At 39.9% G+C, this 20,909-nt stretch overlaps 1 protein-coding gene across 10 annotated transcripts in view; it reads left to right on the plus strand.

The window, feature by feature from the left end:
• Positions 1-20,909, plus strand: part of LOC105494351 (Scm like with four mbt domains 2) — a 253,153-nt gene that overhangs the window by 168,175 nt on the left and 64,069 nt on the right. For all 10 annotated transcript variants that reach the window (XM_011762686.3, XM_011762684.3, XM_011762683.3 and 7 more), the window contains 2 exons: positions 900-1,047; positions 16,110-16,192. In XM_011762686.3, the coding sequence (XP_011760988.1) occupies positions 900-1,047; positions 16,110-16,192 (231 nt within the window). The remainder of the gene's footprint in view (positions 1-899; positions 1,048-16,109; positions 16,193-20,909) is intronic.

Consider the following 20,909-nt stretch of genomic DNA (forward strand, 5'->3'; position numbering starts at 1 on the left):
TTACCCTCTGCTCTGTTTATCGGCATGCCTTGCTCTTATTTCTTCATTGATGTTTCTTCTTACATTCAGTGGACATTTATCCAGTTCCTATGTACAAAGCACTTTATATGCATTTGGGAATACTTGTGTTAACAAAAAGACATCACTCTCCTCTAATAACTTATGCTGCATGGCATTGGAAGACCAATGTGTTATCAGTCTAGAAAGGAGTAAGAGTTTTCAATACAGAAGTTGAAGTCTGAAATTTTAGGAGCACAGAGTGAGGGCGGTTTATTCCACCCAGATCAGCAGCACTGAAGTACGAGATGCACCTTGAAAATGCACTGTGTTTTGATAGCTCAAACGTGGCATTGGGGGTGTCGTAGTTGATGAGGCTTACGGTGAATGATTTCCTCTCGGCCTGGAGGGTGGGGTGTTTTGAGGGATATGGTACAGGATGAGGCTAGAACGCTCCAAGCCAGATCTTGGAGATTGTTGAATGATCTGGTGTAAAGAGTTTGGTGCTGGCTGTGCACACTGAGAGATGGTTTCACTTTTCAGTTCCTGTCTTGGCTGTCATCGAAGCTGGGGTTTGTCTGTCTGACTTCCTCCGTTCATTCTTCTTCAAGCTATGGCCATTGGTTTACTTCTCCACGTCTTTAATTTTGTTCATTCTCAGTCTTCCATATCACCTAGTTATTTATCTTTCCATTAATAGGAGCACAGTGGTCAATTCTAACTTTTTATCAGCTGAATTAATTTAGTAATAGACATTGAAAATGCCAGTTTGTATTCAGATCATTTTGATGAACTATATTTAATTGCCTTTGGAAGCTCTGCCACTATTTTATAAGCTTGCATTATGTGTAACTCTAAAGAATTAACCTTTGGCTCCCCGCCTTTTTTTTTTTTTCTTTTAGGTTTTTAACAATCATTTTTTTCAAGTGACTATTGACGACCTAAGACCTGAGCCAAGTAAACTCTCAGTGCTGTGCCATGCAGATTCTTTGGGGATTTTGCCAGTACAATGGTGCCTTAAAAATGGAGTCAGCCTCACTCCTCCCAAAGGTTTGTATTCTGTGAGGGTGTGCAGGGTCTGGCGATTCAGAAGGGTGTCTTACTGTCATTGAAGTAACGCTTGCATTACTCTGGGGAGGCTGGTTGTGTAAAGGGTTTAGATGTAGTAGAAATAGGGCGTTCTCCATCAGCTTGACATAGGTGTCAGTTACAGCTCCATCCCCGGGCGAGGCGAGCGGCCTCGGGCTTCTCACTTCTGTCCACAGGAGTTTCCCTATCCGTTACGGCATTATTGGCAGACGTGCTGCTGTTTTGTAGGCATAGAGGATGCAGCATTGCTAAGTGATTGAGCTCAAAGACTTCAAAGTGTCTGAGAAGTGGCTTTACAAATGTAACACAGTGTTGGTGAAGCATTTCTTTGGAGTTTTTATTTCCAATAAGCTAAGCTTTCTCCAGAGTCCATTTGCTTTCAGATATCCAACAATTAAACGGTATAATACTTTAAAATAATTACACTGGGAGCCAGGATGCATTAAAATAATTTTAAATTGGGATTCAAGAACCACATTGTTAGTGAGTACCACTCTTAGAGTTTACCAGTGTGGTTTGTTGTCCCCTATAGGCCTAAGGTTAATTCAGGAAGAAAGTAGTAAGATGAGAGGTGAGACTAAAAGAAGAATAATAAAAGTATAGTAAGAAGAAGAAAATTGGAAAAAGATGAGACAAGTAAACTTACTGAGGAGGATTTTAACAGACAACCTTGAATAATAAGGGGTTTTGTACTAACCTTTCCAGATCTCTAGGGATTGGATAGCTTGGAACATTAACCCTACTGGGAGAATCATGCACTTCCCACAGGTTAAGTCCCATCTTACCTGGTGGCCTCGCCCCTCTGTTTGCATCATTTAGTGGTGCCTGCCTGCTTACCTTTCTTATGACTGTACTCTGCTGGGCTTTTATCTTCATTTTCCCCATATTTGTCCTTATGGAGGAGATGCTTTTGAATATTTCCATTTCTGCTGTTGACTCTTTGGGTTAAAGTTGTGCAGTCGTGGAGTTTGGCCTAATGGCATATAGTAAACTTACACAGAACACAGCCTACCAGTCACTGTTTTTAATGCCTAATTCATTCACTCCTCAAAGTGAACTATGAAGAATCTAAGTCCCAAAGAGTTTATATAACTTCCCCAGGGTCACTTGGATCGTAGGTCTCCGGGCAGAGCTTGGGACTGTGTCCCCTGGTAGCAGTGAGGATTCCAGGAGGCATTGGTGTTTGTTTGTCTGTTGGTATGAAGTGGCTTTGCACCCTGAGCCACATCACTGCTTCAGTTTTCAAGACTCTCCAGTGGAGACACCTGTGGGAGTCTCCAGGTGCCAGCAGAGTTAAAATGATAAAAGTCGAAGCATTCTCATCCCTTTAATATGGCCTTGCAGGAGTCATATTATCAACGACCTATTGGTAGTAGGTGGGAAGTCCTTCCCTGCTGTGGAATTAGCCATAGGTCCTGTAGAGTCTGAACACCCTGTGGGCCATCTTCCTTTGCTTGTTTTGAACTTTTCTCATGGAAGCATGTGTGGGGAATGGGTCCTGTGTCATTGATGGAAAACTTTTTCTAGATACGTAAATGCTACTTGGTTAGACTTTGCTCATTCCTCGATAGTATTAGGATCTATTATATTTAAGAATTTTGAAAAAATGGTTGGCTACTTCCTCATTGAGTGAAAAAAAGGAAAAGTATTTATATCAGCATTTTGGCTGCTTGATCACTCCATTATGGCAGAGGTTTCATAGTTGTCAATGTTTTCAGAATTTTAAAATACATTTTGTATGAATTACATAAAAAGATCATTGACATAGCTTAGAAGTTCACCAGGAAAATGGATGTGCCTATTTGGATATTTGAATTTTATGATATTTAGAAAATTGTTTTACATTATTAATGTAACTGAACTGTTAAACATTCAATGAAAGGACTATACAAAGATAAAAAATTAAATATTTTTATATTTTAAGCTTTTTATACCTAATATTTAGTTATGATGATCATTTCTTTTTTTATCCAAATATTTGTGATATTTGGTGAGATGAAATTATCTTCATGCATTCTTCCAAACCATTCCTCTCTCTTGTTGAAAGTGAAATTTTCTTTTTCAAAAACTCAAAATTTTCTTTTTCAAAAAAATGTCTTCATGGATATTATATACAAATACATACTGCACATCAGTAGAATATTGAGTAATGGTGGCTGGTACCTTCCAATAAGAAACTATAATTCTTTTTAAACCATTAAAGCATTCGGGAAGTGGTAAATATCATTAGTTCATTGTACTAGTCTGTTTTCATGCTGCTGATAAAGAAATACCCGAGACTGGGTAATTTATACAGGAGAAGGGGTTTAATGGACTTACAGTTCCACATGGCTGGGTTAACCTCCTATCGTGGAAGGCAATAAGGAGCAAGTCACATCTTACATGGATGGCAGTGTGCAAAGAGAGAGCTTGTACAGGGAAACGCCTGGTTTTGAAACCATCAGATCTTGTGAGACTTATTCACTATTATGAGAACAGCACAGGAAAGACCTGCCTCCATGATTCAATTACTTCCCACCAGTTTCCTCCCATGACATGTGGGAATTGTGGGAGTTACAATTCAAGATGAGATTTGGGAGAGGACACAGCCAAACCATGTCATTCAAGAATGTGGTAAATATCATTAGTTCAGGAATGTTTTCTTGAAATAGTAGAATTTTTACTTATAAACCAATAAGAAAAAGACCAGCAACTTACAGGAATGTGGACAAGGAATAAACTCAGAAGAGCACACAAGAAGCTCAGTGACTTGGGCAAACTTATCATAATAAGATAAACACAAATGAAGAGAAATCCTGTTGATGTGGTATCTGCTTATCAGATAAGATAGAAATCCGAAGGAGAAGGAACAGGAGAACCTCAGCTTAGTGAGACGGTGGAGGAATAAAGATTCCTAGACATTGTTGTTGAGAGTGCAGGAAGGGTGCAAACTGTGTGGAAGGCAGTTTGGCAGATTTTGCTAAACTTTTATTTTCCCACTGACTCAGTAATTCCACTTCTGGAAATTTCTCCTTAAATTATAACGTAGAGATCATCTGCGCAAAAGTTTGTGTTTTTTGCAGCATTATTTGTAATAGCAAAAGAGTGGAAAAATTCAAGTACTTATCGGTAGGATATTGATTAAGTAGACTTTGGAGATCTTTCTAATGAAATCTGTGCCATTGTTGAAAAGAACGAGAGACATCTCTATTAACTGATGTGGAAGGCTGTCTGAGATACACTGTGAGCGGTACAGTAGGTATCATATGACACTTTCTATGTTAGAGAGGAGGCAAAACAGTATATATTGGTGTTTGCTCATATTTCTGTAGTTACATAAGAAACTAATGAGAACAATTATTAGTGTTTGGGGTATGGGCGACAGTGGTGGGGAGTGTGGCATAAGGGATGAAGGTAGACATGACGTGTAACAATACTATTTTTATCTTTTTTTCTTTTCTATCTAAATAAATGTATTACCTATTTAAAAATAAACATATATTATTAAAAATGGAGGGTTTTTATAAGTGAAAGGGATCCTAAAGATGATTTCATCAACCTTACTTATTTTCTGTCTAGAGAAATTGAGGCTCAGTTGTGTTAAATGACTTTTCAAATCCTGGTGCAGGGGTGTTGGGTTAAAAACCCCAGCCTTAAGATACCAAATCTAATGCTTTTCCTACACAACCATATCCACACTTCACTGCTGTTCTGTCTTGCTGATGTTTTGTAATGTTCATCCTTCTTAGTAATTCTAGAGCGTTTGGGGGGCCTAAAGCAACCTAATTCATGTCAGTGAACCATGGCTTTACACGATTCAGATGGTCAATATGTCAAATCAGTCAGAGAATTACAATTTTAGGGAATAATTTTACAAGGGTGTGTGATTATAAGACAATCATGGCTTCATTCATTGACTTCCTTACTCTCTTGTGAGAGTGCAGTATTTTTATTTTTGTAATTAAACTGAATGAGTGTTTAGAGGAGGAGGTGGTGGTGGTGATTGTAGTAGTGGTGTTTTACGGTTTCCTTTTGAGGTGGTTGATTTCACATCTTACATCTCAACACCAGGATTAAGAGTCATGCTATAGAGATGTTTCAGAGACCATTCTTTACTTTATGAATGTATGCAAATAGAAGCTTTTTTAAAAATAAAAGGTTGTTGTGTCTAAATTAAATTATTAGGTTGACATGTAGAATGTGTGGGGTTTATTATACATATTGCCAAGTGATTTCAGATGTTTTCGTGTGTGTGTGTTTCCCATGAATGTATTGGGTTGTCCAGATTGCTGTTAAAAATAGGCATGCTGCTTACAATTACAGTGTGTTGCTTGATTCTAAAAAGAGGTTGGGAAGCAGCTGTTGAAATGAAAGACTTCTGGTGGTGTAGGAGAGAGATATGCAAATAACACAGACATTTTATTACATTGTTTTAACTCTGTTCCTACTTAAAAAAAAAATCTGTCCTCACACCTTAGAGACAAGAGAGCTAGAGTGGATGGGAGTTTTTCAGTGTGGCTTTCTGTGTAGTAAACATTTTCCTGGTAAGCAAAAGTTAGAACCTTGGAAATTTTACCCAATTAGTTTAAATCCAATAAACAGCAAGTCAGTTTCATAGGCACTATGAAAAGTGATCAACAAGTGGATCAGCTAAGCAAAAATGTGTATAGGTTATCAACCATGACTTGCTATTTTAAAATTATTTCATTAACCTTTCTTGTGTAACATGAAAGATTAGTTGTAGAATTAGTGGAGGAAAAGTTCCACCCAGGAACTTTTGTAGAAAATGTTCAGCCTTTACATTTCTGCTGTAAAAAGTGTGAGCAAAGGCTGAAGTAATTGGCTTACCTTAGCAACTTTGATTTGTCTCTGTTAGGCTGACCATTTAATGGACACATAAACTGTTAACACAATTCAGGAAGTAAAGGTGTATTTTAATTATTATTGAGACGCAAAGCAGGGAACCCTAAGTGGTATTCTGTTTTCCTAAAGAAAAACCTCAGACACTGACCGATGAGCTTAATCCATTTTGTCACTCATGTTTCAGACATACCAAAGGGGGCAGAAAATAACATGTGGACACTCATGGCCCTACCATCTTGCTTCAACAGATGCTAACATTCTGCCTTGTTTGATTCATGTTTTTCAACAACAAAATATAAAACATGAAAGTGTTACGGATATAATGAAGGCCAAGTAATCCTTAAGTCCTCTGTTTCTTATGCCCCATACCTCATCCATCAGGGACTTCTGTTCACATTTTCAGAGTCTCACTGCTTTTCCTCACGACCACCTGTCTCAGGCCGCCAGTGAGTCTCATCTGGTTCCTGCAGCGGCCGCTTGTTTAACTCAGGGGACTCTCAACACTTCAGTCAGATCGATCGTGTTAGAACATAAACCACAGGTCCTTTTGCTTAGACTGTCCAGTGCCTTCCACCCAACCCAGTGTCCAAGTTAAGATTGTGGCAACAGCCTATAGCACCCAGATGTGCTGACTTCCGTTGCCCTGTCCAGCCTCATCTCTCGACTCCCCACTCAGTCTGTCCTAGTCACTCTCATCTCCTTGACGTGGCACCTGCTGTTCCTTCTGCACAGATGCCCTTAACCTGATTTAGTCTTGACTCAAGTGCTACCTGCTTGAAGTCATCTTTTTGGGCTTCCCTGTTCAATCTCAATAGCAAACCACCACTCCCAACATTTGCATCTCTTTCCCTTGTTTGTCTTGTTTTTCATTCATCTCCCCCACTAAAATGAAAGATCCAGAGCAGCGTGGGTGTTTGTCAGTCACCCACCAGTGATCCTCAGTAGTTGGAATAGTGGGTGGCACTTGGTGGGTATTTGTTGAGGTTGAATGAATTGAAGCTCTGTCCCCATTCTCTTCTACCCCAGCCCTTCACCCCTCATCCTCCACAAGGTGAGCACCCTCCTAAAGATTACATGCTTTTATGACATGACTGCATAGGCTTCTTTGTTTATGCCTTACCAGTATCATTGTTTTTATTACAGTCAAATTAAAATAGACCTTATTTGACTATGTACGTATATAATGTGCTATGCATATCTTTGTGTAACTTTTTATTTATTAACATTTTTCAGATTTTTTTCCATGTTGGGGCATGTAGATTGTTTATTCATTTTGCCTGCTTTATGAATATACTGTAATATTTGAAAATTCCATTTTCTATTGGTGAACGTGGAAGGCATTTCCAGGTTTCCCTATTGCAAGTGATCCTCAAAGGTACATCCAATGTCCCCAAGCGTAAGAGGTGCTTTCAGGGGATATTCCTAAAAAATGTGGAATTGCTGGAATTCCGTAGATAGTACCAAATACCCTCCATGTTGTGTTAGTTTACATTTCTAACGTGGTGTTTGAGCATTCCCATTTTGTGTCACCCTCACTGTTTTGCGGTGTTCCTAGGGTTAAGCATGGCCCCTCCGAGGGGAGTGAAGCAGATCTCCTTGTTTCAGCGAGGTGGTCCTGATCACTAGGATGGTTGAGCGCTGCATCCTACCCTTATTGGCCATTTGTGGTTTTCTTCCTCGACCCATTTTCTTTTGATCATAGAAGTAGTTTATATATTCTAACATGAATCCTTTCTTAGCAGTGTGTTTCACACATATAATAACCTAGTCTGGCTTGTTGCTTTGCTTTTTAGTGGTTTTTGTAATGGCATATTGAAGTCGTAAATTGTAATGTAGTCAAACAGCCATCTTTCCCTGTATGCATTGTTTATATATCTTTAGAATCCCTTCCTACTGATGTGTTTTCTTGAAAACTGTTGCAATTTTACTTTTCCATGTTTAGATCTGCAACCTACTTGAAATTGATTTTTGTATTGGCATGAGGAAGGAAAACTATCTTATTTTTCTTGCTTGGATAGAATTGAAGTTTTTCATTTCTCCACTTGTCTCTGCATCGTTTGTTGAATGGTCTGCTGTTTCCTCTTTGATTTGTAATGCCACCACTGTCATGGATTCATCCCTTTGTGAGTGTGACTCTTAACCCTGTTCTTTGTTATTCTGCCTCTTCAGGCTGTTTGTATAGCCCTGAACAAATTGTTATTACTTTATAATAATATAGTCTTGATATCTCTTAGTTGAGTCACTTTTTCTTTATTTTTGTTCAACATTTCTTGGCTATTTTTGGCAGGTCATTCTTGTACATGAATTTTAGCATTGGTTTGTAAGGTTCTGTAAAGAGACACATTGGATTTTGGCATTGCGTTGAATTTACAGATTTAGAAAAATTGATATTTTCTTATATTATCTTTTTATAACTTGCAATCTTTTCTTGGAATACTTCCTAGGTACCTTATCCTTCTGCTTGCTGTGGTGAATGGGATTTCTTTTCATTTCTTATTGGCTGTCAGCTGGTAGAATACCACTGATTTTATATATTTATGTCATATCTAGCTACCTTTCTAAACTGTCTTAGAAACAGTTTGTGTGAGATACGACTTATGTTATACTTGACAGTTTGGAAAAACTGTTTTATAAACCTATCTGGATCTGGTAATGTTGGTGTTTTATTGAGTGTGAATTTATTTCCTTTAGTGGATATAAGTTTAGTCAGGTTAACCATTTGTGAGATAGTTTTGGTAATGTACATGTATTTTACAGTAGTGTCTGTTTTAGCTGTATTTTCAGATTTATTGTCACATCATTGGTCAGATCAAGTTTATTTATTAAAGTATTCAGGTTTTCTGTATCCTCACTATATTTTTATCTATTGTTCTGTAAATTTCCGAATGGTACTTTAAAATATTATTTTGAGATTGAGGATGTTAGCTTCTCTTTGTTTTTGTGATGGATATGTTTGTGCAGTGTGTATATGTGGGTTGTGTGTGTGTGTCTAATATGTGATGTGTATGTGTGGTAAGTCTGTGTGGTATGTGTCTGTATGTGTGTGCTGTGTGGTGTGTGTGTGTGGTGTGTAGTATGTGGTGTGCATGTGTGTGTTTGAAGTTGTTAAGGTGTTCAGATTCAAGATCATTAAACTGGTGGAAGCTCTCTTTTTTCCTGATAAGGCATTTTGTGTTAAAGTCCATTTCTCTGGCCCTCCCTCAGATTGGTTGGTTTCCTTAAGTGGTTTGTGATTGTTGATTGTCAACTAATTTCAGTGGTGGTTGTTATTTATGTGGCAGTTCCATGTGCCCTGGGTTGAAGTCATCTCTTCAATCTATATTTATTTGTTACTATCTCTATCCACCCACTAGGAAATAAACTTCGTAGGGTCAAGGGTATTTTAAAAATATCTTTTGTTCACTGCTACATCCCCAACAACAAAAACAATGTCTGGTCCATGAAGGTGTCCCTGGTTATTCCAGGAATGAGTGGCTGAGTTTGATATTAATTTCTTAGTCTGTGTCCCGTGGAATTGGAAAGCTAGACCCCACATCCATGTGTGCCATTGCCCTGGGGAAGTGCATGATCTCCTTTTTTCTTCTTCAGAACTGCATGTACGTAGCCCACCTCTGTTGCCTTTCTGATCCAGTCAGCTTAGTTTGTCTGGTTCTATTTTCATAGACTGTGCTGCTGCCTGGGGCCACGTGTAGGTAGTAGCCTCGGGTCCTCCTGCTCATCTCTCTTGAGCCAGGCTGTCCTCTGCCCTCTGGGCTGGGCTGCTTAGCTCTGGTTTTCAGGGCTCTTTCAGGTTTTGTTTTTGTTTTTGTTTTTTGTTTTTGGTGTGTGTGTGTGTGTGTGTCTGGAGATTTTCTTCTTTTGACTTGGGCTGTGTAATTTTTCAAAAATGTGTTTCATCTGAATATCTGTAGGGAGACTGTCAGATCGTCCCACCTGGCTACTGGACTTGGAAGCAAGTCTCATTTCTAGCTTTCTGATTCATTCTTGAGCAAAAAGGTCACTTTTGATTGAAAAGAGTTGGGATAGTAAACTCTTTGGGTAATTTTTAATATCTGAAAATACTTCTGGTTGTTGAAAACTAAGAGCCTTTTGTGTTTATCCCTAAATTCACTTCATTCTTCAGGGTATGTAAGATGTTTTTGTCCATTGACAGCTGATATTTATATGTTAGACCCCATCCTGGGCACATACCTGTGTCCCCTAACATTTTGTTTACAATTCAAAATAACATGTGGAACATTTCCTCAGCGGAGAAGTATATGAAGTGTCATACCATGATCAAGATTAAGTATTTCTCAACATAACGTTTTAAAAGATAAGGAAGGTGGTATGGCTAGTGCTTATATTATTGTCTTGTTTATTTTCCTTATTTTCTGTTTTTTTTTTTTTTTTTTTTTTTTTCCTGCACTGTTCCATGCATGAACATAAAAACACAGAATAATTCAATTGGGAATGAATGAAAGTGTCACTTTTAAAGCTCAGCATCAAGGAGGGCTTAAAATTGAATATCACCCAAGAATGTGGAGGTAGCTAGAAGATTTCAAGAGGGAGGTTGTAGGTTTTTAGCAAACAGCATGGACAAGAACAAATGCTTTAGTCAGTCGCTGGTGATTTTGCTGTCCTGCCTATAAGCCTGCAATGTACAGAAACTCCCTTGTGAAACAGATGGAGGCAACGTTGAGAAAGTTGTTTTCTGGAATAGACAGACTGGCTCCCAGGACTGGTTCTGCCAGCTGAGGTCTGTGCAGTCTTGCCTCCCTGCCTGGGCCATGGGACATTCATCCCCTAAAGTGGTGCCACAGAGCCCCTGGCTTTAGTGGGTGTTCAAGGAATGTTGGTTGCCTCAAAAACATTAAAAACTTGGGGCTTGAAAGGAGAAAGATCAGCTTTCAATCGGAAGAGTAAGGCATTGCAAAAATGCCCCGAAGTGCTGCTCTGTGAGTTGTGAAACTTTCTGGGAAAGGACTGAGAACCTGTTCTTAGAACTTATGTTCTGTGGCATCAACATTTATGCACATATCTGGGTCCTGGTATTTGCTGACTTTGAAGATGATTGTATCACTTTTCCTTTCCAAGGAAGGTGGAACTGAAAACTAAATACGCTTGCTATTTACTCATGCTCTTCTAACATTTAATAGAGTAAACATTCTCCGGAGTGAGGAAGATCTCTCTATGGAGCTGTTTGCTCTGCCGTGGTGAGATCTTCAGAGCCTTCTTTCCTCACTCTCCAAGTGCCCCTCCATTCTTGCTTTTACCTCACTGTGTTATCGGCGTCAGGCTGTGTGTCTGTTACTCCCAGTAGTTGCTGGAGCCTGAGGATTTTGACACATTACCAAATTGACATTACAGTGGTTTTTAAAGTTACACTCCAACCACAGACACATAAAAGCACCTGCTTCCTAACAGCCTTTAGAATGGTGGATTCTTAGTGTTGCTTTTCATTTTGCTAGCCAGGTAGATGGCAAACATGGTATTCCTTTGCTATTTTTATTTTTTATTAAGATTGTGTATGTTTTTTCATAGCCACCCAGGATAGAAGAGGAGTTTTTATTCCTGCATGTCTCTTTTGTTAGAGAGAGAATTTTTTTCTGTAAACCCATCTCCTACCCATCTTAAGCCTCCTGAAAAGGGCATATGGCCACCATGAATGTCTCAAGATTGTCTCGATTCACTTCCTCCAGGAACTGGATATCAGGATTCTACTGGCAAAGCTGGAGGAAGGCTGAGGGGAGGCAGTCATGGTGTATTTCATGTGCTGAGTGGACTCTGGATTGATCAACCATGCCTTAATTATCATTTAAAATAGGGCAAAGATTCTGTGTTTTCAGATACTTTTTTATTAATGGAATAATTTTGTGATCATTATTGAAAACTTGGAAAATACAAAGAAGTCAAAGAAGAAAGTAGCCAAGAGTTCCACCACCCAACAATTATTGTAATATTTATTATTAGGGTTTTTGTACATTTTCTCTGGTCTTCATCTTTGCATATTTTATGTAAATCTAATATTCTGTATATGTTTATAGCAGTCTTTTCTTCTAAAGCCATAGCAATTATTTTTATGAATTTTTTAAAACTACATGCAGTTTCATGCCTACGTGGCATTCCACAGACTTGGAGAAGTCTCATCTCATTTTCTATTACTGCACAGAAAGTTATTTCATTTTTTTTCCTCCAGTGTTACTAATCATAATACTGTAAGTGTCTTCCTGTGTAACACCTTTTTCGGCTTTTAGGGTCAGTTTTATGGGATAAGTTCCCAGAAGTGAAATGGTTGTGTCAAAGGATAGGAGTTTTTTTAATGCCAAATAGTTTTTCCAAAGAATTGTCCACTTGCACTGCCAATAATGATGTGTGCAAATAGAGCTGTTTTATGTCAATTAATATGTATCCAAGGGAAATGGGTCATCAACCTCTTCCCTTTTGGACCTGTAAGGGTTGAAACTTCGTTCAGAATAAACACTAATAAAAGCTTAAATAAATCTAATGGTTGTGGTTCAGCAGTCTCTCAGGGAAGCTTGCTGCAAATTTTAATTGCCTAAGGGGTTTTATTTCCTCTCATTTTCTTCTCCCCTCTGCTATTTCCCTCCCTCCCTCCAGGTTTAAAACATGTTTTCCTTTCCACAGTTAAGCCTTAGTACTTCTTGTTCTGTCTTTGTTGATTAATGAGTATAATTGACCCTGTCATCTCTATTATACCATCCACAGCAATTTGTTTTTATGTCGCAGTTATTTTCTGAGCTGTCACAAAACTGCCTTACCAAGAGAGCTCATTATCAGCCCAAAGGAGAAGAATTTGAAGGGATGAAGTGAGTAAAGGTCCCGAAGAGGAGGAGGAGGGGAAGGGGAAGGAGGAGTCTAAGTTGTTGGAATGTCAAGGAAATGAGCATGTTCTAGGGGCAGAATAATTAACTGTTGCTTAGGACGTACCCAGCAAGACTTGATTTTATCTAGAAATTATCAGATTAGAAATGGCTCTCCATAGACAAAGTGTGGAGGACTGGATGAATAGCTAGAAGGCTTGAATGTAGGTCCAAGAAAACATGGGGCATGACATTTTATAAAATGGGTTGAAGCTCATTAGAAGTTAATTATAGAAAGCCCAGCTTAACGTCTCTGTGTAGGAAATAGCGGTGACTTCCAGGTTGGAAAGTTTTATCTGAACATATATGGACCATAAAGATTACCCACATGCCAGACTGTATCAGAAAATGCTTTGCTATTTTTCTATATAGTTTCCTCTCATTTCCCTCCTCCCCACCCCAGTGATCTCTTCAAGTTTTCTTCACTCTTAAAATTAACTCAGGAAATAGCAGAGGTCCACGAAGAGACAGTGGAACAGAAGGAGATCTTGACTTTAACAAAGTCTATCTTCCAAAACCCCAGACAGACGAGATCATTGTGTTACAGAGATGTAGCTTCACGGATGCAGTCATGAGGTCTGCTTAGAGGAATGCCTTGTTAGGTAACTGCTCATCATCCAGTCACATTACACTTTTCTTTTAGGAGCAGAGAAGGGAATTAACCACGGAGAGTTGGGGGAAAAAATCCTTAGTAGCAACAGTAAAATAATTAGTAATGGTGGCTCTGAATCAGAATGCAACGGCAGAGGGATCTAAACGCTTTTCTCTTTATTTACTTTATTTTATTTATTTTTATTTCGTTTTTTGAGAGACAGAGTCTTGCTCTGTTGCCCAGGTTGGAGTGCAGTGGTGTGATGTCAGCTCACATCAACCTCTGCCTCCCGGGTTCAAGCAATTCTCCAGCATCAGCCTCCTGAGTAGCTGGGTTTACAGGGGCACACCACCACATCTGCCTAATTTTTGTATTTGTAATAGAGACGAGGTTTCACGATGTTGGTCAGGCTGGTCTCAAACTCCTGGCCTCGTGATCCACCTGCCTCAGCCTCCCAAAGTGCTGGGATTACGGGTGTGAGCCACCACGCCCAGCTGCTTTTCTTTTTAATTTGTGAATTTGTGGATGAGGAAAGTGGGGCACAGAAGATTTAATCTACTTTTTCCTGGCTCCATCCCATTACTGGGAGAGCTGGGTCTTAAACCTGGATACCCTCTTCTCCAGTTCCAGGCCCTTTGTCCTGTTAGGAAACTTCTCCGTTTGGTGTGTCTTGAGGCTAATTCTTCTACAGTAATGCGAGGCTTTGATCCAGACAGCTCCAGAGAAACTACACTCAGAGTGGAAAGTTTTCTTAATTGTAGAGAAACTTACATTACATTACCTTGTTTGTGAGATGTGTTCTGTTGTGTTTAAAAAGCTTCAGAAGAAAGTTGACTTTGGTCCTGTCCAGAAACCTCTGATGCAAGAGCCATTTAGCTGGAGGGGAGCTTTGGAGAGAAGGGCAGGAGAAAGGGCAGGTGGAAGAACTCGAAGAACTTCTTTGAAAGTGGCTGGAAAGAATTTTCAGTCTTTATAGAATGAAACAGCTGTTAAGAAAGAAGGGGACCTGCCACTGATGGTCAACGGGATATGGGAAGGTCATGGGTTGGTCTCTGGTACCCGAGAAGCACAGCTGCTTTTTTGGTTAACTGTCACCCTTCCTATCTTAAAAAAAAAAAAAAAAAAAAAAAAATAGGGCTTGGCAGGGTGGCTCACGTCTGTAATCCTAGCACTTTGGGATGCCAAGGCGGGTGGATCACAAAGTCAGGAGCTCGAGACCAGCCCGGCCAATATAGTGAAATCTTGTCTCTACGAAAAATATAAAAATTAGCCAGGCATGGTGGCAGGTGTCTGTAGTCCCAGCTACTCAGGAAGCTGAGGCAGGAGAATTGCTTGAACCTGGGAGGCAGAGGTTGCAGTGAGCCGATACCGTGCCACTGCACTCCAGCCTGGGCGACAGAGCAAGACTCTGTCTCAAAAAACAAAAACAGAAACAACAAAAAGTAGGATATATTGAGCTTGCTTAATGAAAATAATTCCAATTTTTTTGCTTGGGAATACAAGTAGAGGCAATCAGTATCTTCAGTATCTTGAGTTTCCTTAATAAAGAATTTCCATAGTCTCTCTGCATCTGACTTAGTAACTAAAAGTCCTTATCATAAATGAATCTGCACTCACAGAATCTGTGACAATATGGGGAAAAGAAACTGGGGGATTTGGATTAAAAAACATAAGAAATCCCTTAGAGATTTACTTCATGTAGATTTCAGCCAACAGAGAACACCGTCAATGAAGATACTAGGGGCATTTACCCACGTCAGCGAATCACAGTTGGGCTGTGTTTTTCCTTTGCTTGTTTACAGGAAGGTTTTGACACCTCACTCCTTATTCCTTGCCTGTCCATTGGTTTGTTTTTGTGCCGATGAGACTCCCATTAAGAGGCATTTTCCTCCCTGGGTTATGCCTTTCTTAGGTATAATTCAGGCCCCTCTCCTCTCACCTTTTCTCCTGTCTTGCCATGGTCATGATGGACATTATGTAGTTGCATCTTCCACCCCTGCTACAAAATGAAGTGACTATAAAGAAAGAAAGAAAAAAGCCACTTTAGTAGGATCTGTATTTGGTTACATTCAATGTATATGAAGAGTTGTTGTTCAGATGCCTCTCTCAGTATATCCAAACTGCCCCCAGAGCTTTGCAGCAGAGGGCTGCGTCCTGCGATTCTCATGTTCCTTCAGTCTCAGCAAGTCAGGGCAACGTTTGCCTTCCTCCCCTTCCCTCATTTCTCTGGGAGCTTTCTCTCCAAACCCTCTACTATCTTCTGTTACTTTTTAAAAAGTCGTCCCTGGTACTGTTCCCCGCCCCGTAAAATCTCATGTTTTCCATAAAGACACTGAAAAGTAAGCTCCCATGAACTCAGGCTTCCCATAAGGGAGATGTCATTGTCTATTTCTGCACAGTGAGTGGTGAGAGTGTGTTTTATGTCATATCCCGGCTCAGCTCTTCCCCCTTATGGCAAATCCCCCCACTGGCTGGCGCTGCCATAGGTAAGTTCCACCCTTCCTCACCTGGCTTCAGATACCGTGTTATGGTAACGATGGTTTACCTGTGTTTAGTACTTTAATTTATCCAAAATATTTCATCTGAGCTTATGGAATCTAAAGTGCTTTTAGGCATCAAAGGACATTATCTTTCGGGGGCCTAAACTTACACCCCTTCTGATTTTGCTCATCTGTCTGGAATTTTGCTTAATGTACGCTGTTTTCTCTGTGTTTTTTCATTCCCAGGTTACTCTGGCCAGGACTTCGACTGGGCAGATTATCACAAGCAGCATGGGGCGCAGGAAGCTCCTCCCTTCTGCTTCAGAAATGTAAGAAGCTTCTCTCTTACCTAATTTTTAAAAATCATAGATCTTGTTTACCATGAGTTTTATAACTTGCTTTGTATTGATGAAGCAAGGTTGGAGTATTACTGTGCACTGGAGAACTACAAAATGTCTGTAGTTTTTAGAAAGCTCTGCTTTCAGGTTGTGTGTTTGCTAGGGTGATGCGGTCTGTGCTAACAAATTGACTAGTAAATGCACAGTTGCTGGAACGTGCTAAAAGGTGATGGCCAAGTCTCACTTACGGAAGAATCCAGGGTTTTCCTGATTAATAGGTGGTTCTTATCTTGGTGAGTAACCTAGCCGGCAGAAGGAAAAGAGATGAAGGAGAAGGTATCACTAGTTTTAAATACTGCAGCCTGATAGCAGTGTATGTTACTGCTGTTTGCTTTCTACTGGTGGGAGCTCGTTGCTTAGCTGCACCATGTCACAGGTGAGGCCAGTAAGTGGGTCCTGCCTGGGCTTGCTGCCCAACTGTGATTCTGGACTCTGGAGCGAAGAGAACACGTTTTGGTGGACAGCTGGCCATCTGTGCCCCTGTTAGAGGAACACTTGCTGTGTAGCATCTTATCCATGAGCCCACTGATAGGAGAGCGTTTGCTCCTGAGGCCTAGTCTTAAAATGCAGTCTTACTTATTTTGATGGCTTTAATGCTTTCTTTGATGTCCAGTAAGGTGCTAGTGACTTCTGTGCTTTGCTAACTTTAAGCAACTACCTGGTTCATACAGAGCTTATTGGAACATAGTCATAGGATTTTTGTGACACATAAAGTAGCAATGAGTGTTTGTGCACGTGCGTATACTTACAGAGGTATAGAAGGTCATTTTATAAACTACAGTCATGCATTGCTTAATGATGGGGGTATGTTCTGAGAAATGCATCATCAGGCCACTTCATTGTTGTGTGAATGTCATAGAGTGTACCTTGTACCTACACAGGCCTAGATGGTATAGCCTGTGCTACATACAGCTTTGAGATTCATCCACGGCCTGGATGGTATAGCTTATACCACATAGCCTAGGTTACGTGGTACAACCATATAATCACATGGGACCACCATTGTATACGCAGTTCGTCATTGACCGAAACGTCACCATGCAGTACGTGACTGTAGTTTACAAAATTATCAATAATTCTTCAACCCTAGGAACTATGAGTAGAGATATCAATTATCTCTGTTTTAAGAATTAGGCTTAAATGTATAGTCTACTGTGTTCAATGCGCTTTTAGTTAGGAGAATTAATTTATGTTAAGACAAAAAGAGGATAGTCTCCTCTTAATTGAGATCTGTAACGACAGTGCACAGCACTGGCTGGTCAGAGACTTGTTTGCTGAGCATGTGCTCCTGGAGCTTGCCGGTTCATTGCTGCTGCACCTGTCTTTGCGCTCTAGACATAACGATATGAAAAATGAAGCGAGAAAGGGGTGGCTGAATAGGGAGTTCAAAAGTGAGCTCAAGTCAACATCAGAGTTTGGAGGGTTCAGTACGTTGATGATTGGGTCAGTTGGTACCTGTAAATACAGAAGCACGTCAGCAGCAAGGTTGGAAATCAAGGATCCTTCTGTGATTGAACGACCTTGAAAAGCAGCTCAAATCTCAGCTGAGTTCTCCCCTTATCTAGGCTGCTTGGAGTCTGCCTGGCACCTGCATGATCCAGGGAACAGTAAAAAAATCTAGGCAGAATTTACACATAGAATTTGTGGTTCCCATTTGTGGTTCCCAGTCCTGGCTCTCCCCAGGATTGCCACCAAATGATGTTGCCTTTGCACAAGAGCAGTTTCTCCGCATCTTGAAGAACCGAGTGGTGTGTGTTTAGGTGACAGGGCTGGCTGCATAACCATGCCCCCATGAGGACTGCAGCTGGTTAGCTCTGAAAGCTTTGATGTCCTGTGCTGTCTTGACTTCTCATCATATTGATGTCGCAGTCACAGAATCTGTTGGCTTGTCTGCTTTCATTTAGGGTCGCAGAAACATCTTATAGCACCCTAAAGCCCTTTTGAGATTGTGCTTTGTACCTGACAAGGTACAAAGAGAAATATTCTTTCCCCGAATCATTAACTTTTAGAAGAAAATCCTTCTCTCTCTCTTTCATTCTATATTTAAAGAGTGATTTCTTCTATGGCAACATAGTCCCACTAAAGCTTCTTTTTATCAGTCCTCTGTTCCCATTCGCAGCCAGGAGTTGTCCACATGGCTTTGAGTGGTAGAGTAAGTCACCACGTTCCCAGGTGGCTTCTGAGCTTTCAGGATTTGGCCACCAAGATGCTCTCTGTTTGGATGAATCTGTGGGCATGTTCCGTAGGAACGCCTTCGTTTCTGGCACTCCGTTTATGTAATAGAGAGGATTGTTGACGTATGCACTGCATTGGCGGTGCTTTGCTGAGTTTGTTAGCTTGCTACGAGTGCTCTTTAATGGAATGCATGTTACAACTTCATTTTTTAATCACATATCTCCTGTGTATTAGAGGAGAGCTAGTGTGGAATTGGATATGTGGAAGACATTTCCCCAGGGATGTTTAACAGAGGCTGTTATGAAAGGGACTGACACAGTAAAATGCTTGGTAAATAAACTCACAGGTAACAGTTTTGCTATTGATCCTTTATAAATTACCCTCAAGTGGTGGATTGAAATGAAAATAGGTTATGTGGTTGTAGCTTTCCCTTGTTAAGAAGGATAAATGCATTTTAACTTACTTAGAGGTTTTTCAAGCGGCCAACGGAATTGTATTTTCAGAAGGAAGTTCAATCCATAATAGCTGTGGATGAGACCAGGTAACTTACAGAAACAAATAACCCACCTAGAAGATCTTTGCTTCCTATTTCCAAAGAAACGTAAAGGCATGGAGCCAGTTGATTTCTTAACATGCATTGGATCACTTTTTTTCAGGTTACATAAAGATATAATTGTATTTTTCAAATTAAGTTTTAGAAAAAGACATGTAAATGTGAATTACCTTGATTTCTTTCCAGAAGTCAGAAAAGGAAGTAGTCTCTGTTCCTTATAGGAACCTGTTTATCTCAGTATCCACAAGTGTGTAGATCTATAGTGTTGTAACATGGCTGGTGATAATTTATAGTAGTTGGCAATTTGGGAAAATTTTATGTTTATTTTACAATAATATTTTCAGTATTGGCTGAGTAAGCTCATACTGAACTTGACCCTTCTGCATGTAGAGCAGCTCTAAGGTCTGGACACAGGACCAAAAACGACTATTTAAGGGTAGTGGAACGTGAACAAAAGCAGGCAAGAAAACAGGAGACTGGAAGAAGGGAACAGCATGGGGGAATTGTCCCGTTTTTTTCAGACTTTTAGCCTGAGGGCAGCCACAGTTGACAACATGTGGGATAACTTAGAGAGTGATGTAAAATTCATGGTCTCTCTGGCCTGATGAACCACATTACAAAATTTGGGCAACCACAGATCCTGGAAAGTGAGGGGAGACTCAGACAGTGGAAAACCAGGATTGGGAACCCCAGATTCTATGTGTAAATTCTGTCTAGGTTTTTGTGGTGATCCCTGAATCATGTAGGTGCCAGGAAGACTCCAAGCAGCCTAGGAGAGGTGAACTCAATTGAGATTTGAGCTGCTTCTCAAGAGACAGAGTCTGTAGTTTCAGTCCAACCAAGGTGATAGCTTGCTAAAATAGAAAAGTCGACATTCTTGATAGGAATATAACATAATCCAGACTAGCCACAACGTAACGTTTAAAATATCCACTCTTTAATTCCCACATTGCTCAAGACAAATGGGAAAATCAGCCTCATTCCCAATAGAAAAGAAGAAATGGGAAAATCAGCCTCATTATCAGAGAAAAGATAATCAGCATAGACTAAGCCAAGCATAGACTAAACCCATCATGACCCAGATGTTGGAATTAGCAGACAAGTATTTTCAAGCCTCTATTATAACTAAGTGTGATGTAAAGCAGTGGTCCTTAAAGGGTGGGCCTGAGACCAGCAGCCTCAGTATCACCCGGGCACTTTTCAGAAATACACATTCTCTGGCTCCACCTCCAATTGACTGAATCAAAACTTCGGGGAGAAGCCCAGAAATTTATATTTTTAAAAGATTTTCAAGAGGATTCTGATCCTACAATTTAAGAACTGTAGATATAAAGGAAAATATTCTCTAATGAATGAAAATATAGGAAGTCCCAGAGAAGAAGTAGAAACGGTAAAAAAGAGAGATTCTAGAACCCAAAAATACAATATTTGAAATAAACAAATTTATTGGATTAGCTTAATCGGGAAGATAGAGGAAAGAGTCCATGACCTTGAAGATAGAAATTATTTTGTCTGTAAAACAGAAGAAGATGGACAGGGAAATGAAGGACAAATGGAATGTCAGGATCTGAGGGACAATTATCATGTAGAATTGAAGACCCAGAAGAGGTGGCTGAATAAGAATAAAAAAAGACATTTCACCAAAGAAGATGTATGGATGACAGAAAAACACGGGAAAGCATGCTCAGCATCAGTAGTCAGCAGGGCAAATGCAAGCTAATACCACCATGAGACACCGCTAGATACCTATTACAATGGCTGGATTTGGAAAAACTGGCAATACCAGGTGCTGATGAGGATGTGTAGCAACTAAAACTCTCATACACTGGTCATAGGAATGCAAAATGCTGTAGTAACTTTGGCAAACATTTTGGCAGCTTCTTAGAAAGTTAAACATTCATTTACTATATGGTCTAGCAG

The sequence above is a fragment of the Macaca nemestrina genome, chromosome 9 (assembly GCF_043159975.1).
Source record: "Macaca nemestrina isolate mMacNem1 chromosome 9, mMacNem.hap1, whole genome shotgun sequence".
Taxonomy (NCBI): Eukaryota; Metazoa; Chordata; class Mammalia; order Primates; family Cercopithecidae; genus Macaca; species Macaca nemestrina.